The sequence below is a fragment of the Lipotes vexillifer genome, unplaced genomic scaffold, assembly GCF_000442215.2.
Source record: "Lipotes vexillifer unplaced genomic scaffold, Lipotes_vexillifer_v1.1 scaffold504, whole genome shotgun sequence".
NCBI lineage: Eukaryota > Metazoa > Chordata > Mammalia > Artiodactyla > Lipotidae > Lipotes > Lipotes vexillifer.
The window spans coordinates 384,423-386,339 of NW_006785225.1; the positions used below are offsets into that span (position 1 = coordinate 384,423).

The 1,917-nt window shown below is 54.3% G+C and overlaps 1 protein-coding gene across 2 annotated transcripts in view; it reads left to right on the forward strand.

Moving 5' to 3' along the window:
• GFOD2 (Gfo/Idh/MocA-like oxidoreductase domain containing 2) overlaps window positions 1–123 on the forward strand; it is a 37,284-nt gene extending 37,161 nt beyond the window's left edge. For both annotated transcript variants that reach the window (XM_007457268.1, XM_007457269.1), the window contains one exon: window positions 1–123. This exon is cut by the window's left edge and continues 803 nt beyond it. In XM_007457268.1, coding sequence (XP_007457330.1) covers window positions 1–123 — 123 coding nt within the window.
• Window positions 124–1,917: the final 1,794 nt, after the last annotated feature.

The following is a 1,917-nucleotide window of genomic DNA, read 5'->3' on the forward strand; positions in this document are numbered from 1 at the left end:
AGCGTCGTGGATGCCATCAAACGGTCGAGCCGATCCGGGGAGTGGGAGGCTGTGGAGGGGCTGACGGAGGGGCCCGACGCCAACCAGAACCTGTGCGAGGCGCTCCAGCGGAATAACCTGTGAGCCTGCACGTGGGCTCCCTGCCAAGGGGCAAAGGGTGAGAGAGGAGCTGTGATGGGAGGGCTTGGTTATAGCACAGTGTCTTTCATTTGATAGGTCAACTTGGGCAGAGTTGAATTTGGGTGAATCCGAAGGTGGCCCCAGGAGAACGCCCCCTCCAGTGCTCATTTACTCCTCAGACTGGTGAGGCGGTGCCGTTCCTATTGCCATGGCTGAGAGGGCCGGCACACTGCACAGGGCCGAGCTGCCCCGAGTGTGTGAGCAGTTCCAGCAAAGGCTTGACTTGGGGGCTTCATCAGCCTATTTGTGGTCTTAACTGGATGAGAAAGCACAGCAAGGAGCCAGCTTGGCTTGATTCCTCAGGCCTGAGGAGAAATGACAAGAGGCCTTGTTACCATGCCCATCCTGGGCTGGGGCATCTCAGGAATGGTGAGGGCAGGAAGTCATCCCTCAGGGATCTGCACCTGCCCTCGCTCCCATGTGACCAAGCCCTTCCGGCCTCCAGGCTGCCCCTTCCCTGGCAGGGAGGAGGGGTTCTGTAGTAGATGAGCTCTCAGGGGCTGTTGACCTAGGGCAGAGGGCCCCTGAGTTGGCAGAGAGGAGACAAGGGAGAGCTCTGGGACATCTGATAAATGTTAATAAATCAGAAAGTCTGACACTGTGACATGTGGTTGTTGGTTGTTTGTTTGGTAGATTGGGTTTCTTTAATAATGAAAGGCTTGTTGATTGTTGTAGATTTGTTTCTATTTTTCTCTTTCCTCATGGCTCCATGGCAGCCCTGACCTGCTCTGAATCCTTCACTATCTAGCGGGACACACAGGCTCCTACCACTGTCTGCCCTCATCTCCTGGCTTATTCCTTGCAGCTGAATCCCTCCGGAGCCCTCCAAGAAGTCTTTCCTCAGGAAACAGGACTTAAGACTTCAGGGGGCCAATCAGGCCTGATGTTTAAGGGGAGATAGTGGGAGAGTTTGAGGTCTCCCTGGGCTGGAGGTCAGGAAGGGTTCTGTTCTTGAAACCAGGGGGTTGGCTCCAGAGGAGCTCTGGGAGAGGAGGGGTCAGGAGTGGCCCCAGGGAGGCTAGACGGGCAGCTAGGCGCTGCCCCTCGGAAGCATTGTAGCCTGGGTGTAGCTGAGCACTGCCTGGCCTAGCCAGCCAGTCTCCAGCTCTGCTTTTACCAACCTGTTCTCCCCACAGGAAGAGGCTTTTAACCCTGTCAGTCAGGGGCAGGTGGGGCAGGACGGTGGGAAAGGACACATCTACTCCTTTGTTTCCTCTTCCAGAATTAAGTCTGGACCAAACTTTCCCCTTCTCTAATCTTCCCTCTTTCTGGCCTGCTGTGGACTCCTCACCAGAAAGAGAAAGGCTCAGAGAGGGCTCCCTCTTCCTCCTGGCACCCTTTATAGGAGTCACCAGGCCTATTTTCCTGCATTGTCCTGGTTTCAGACCTTGTCTTTGTGAGATAAAATAACAGTGGCTAGTGTTGGGGTGTACTTATTGCATATTGGGGCCCCCGGGATAGATGGTTCACGTGTATTATTCTATTTAATATCCAAACCACTCTACGAGGTACTACTATTAATATTCCCGTTATTCAGAGCAGAGAGGGGCAAAGTTACTTGCCTCCTGTAAGTTATAAGTGACAGAGCTAGGAGCCTGGTCGGGGTCCTCTGACTACCAAGCCTGACCCTGAACTACTCCTTCCTTAGTGCTTGTGACATCTCAGGCTTTTGAGTGCCCAGGCTTTGCCCCTCCCCGCTCGGGTCCTCATCCAGGTTACATTCCTCTCTACAGCAGG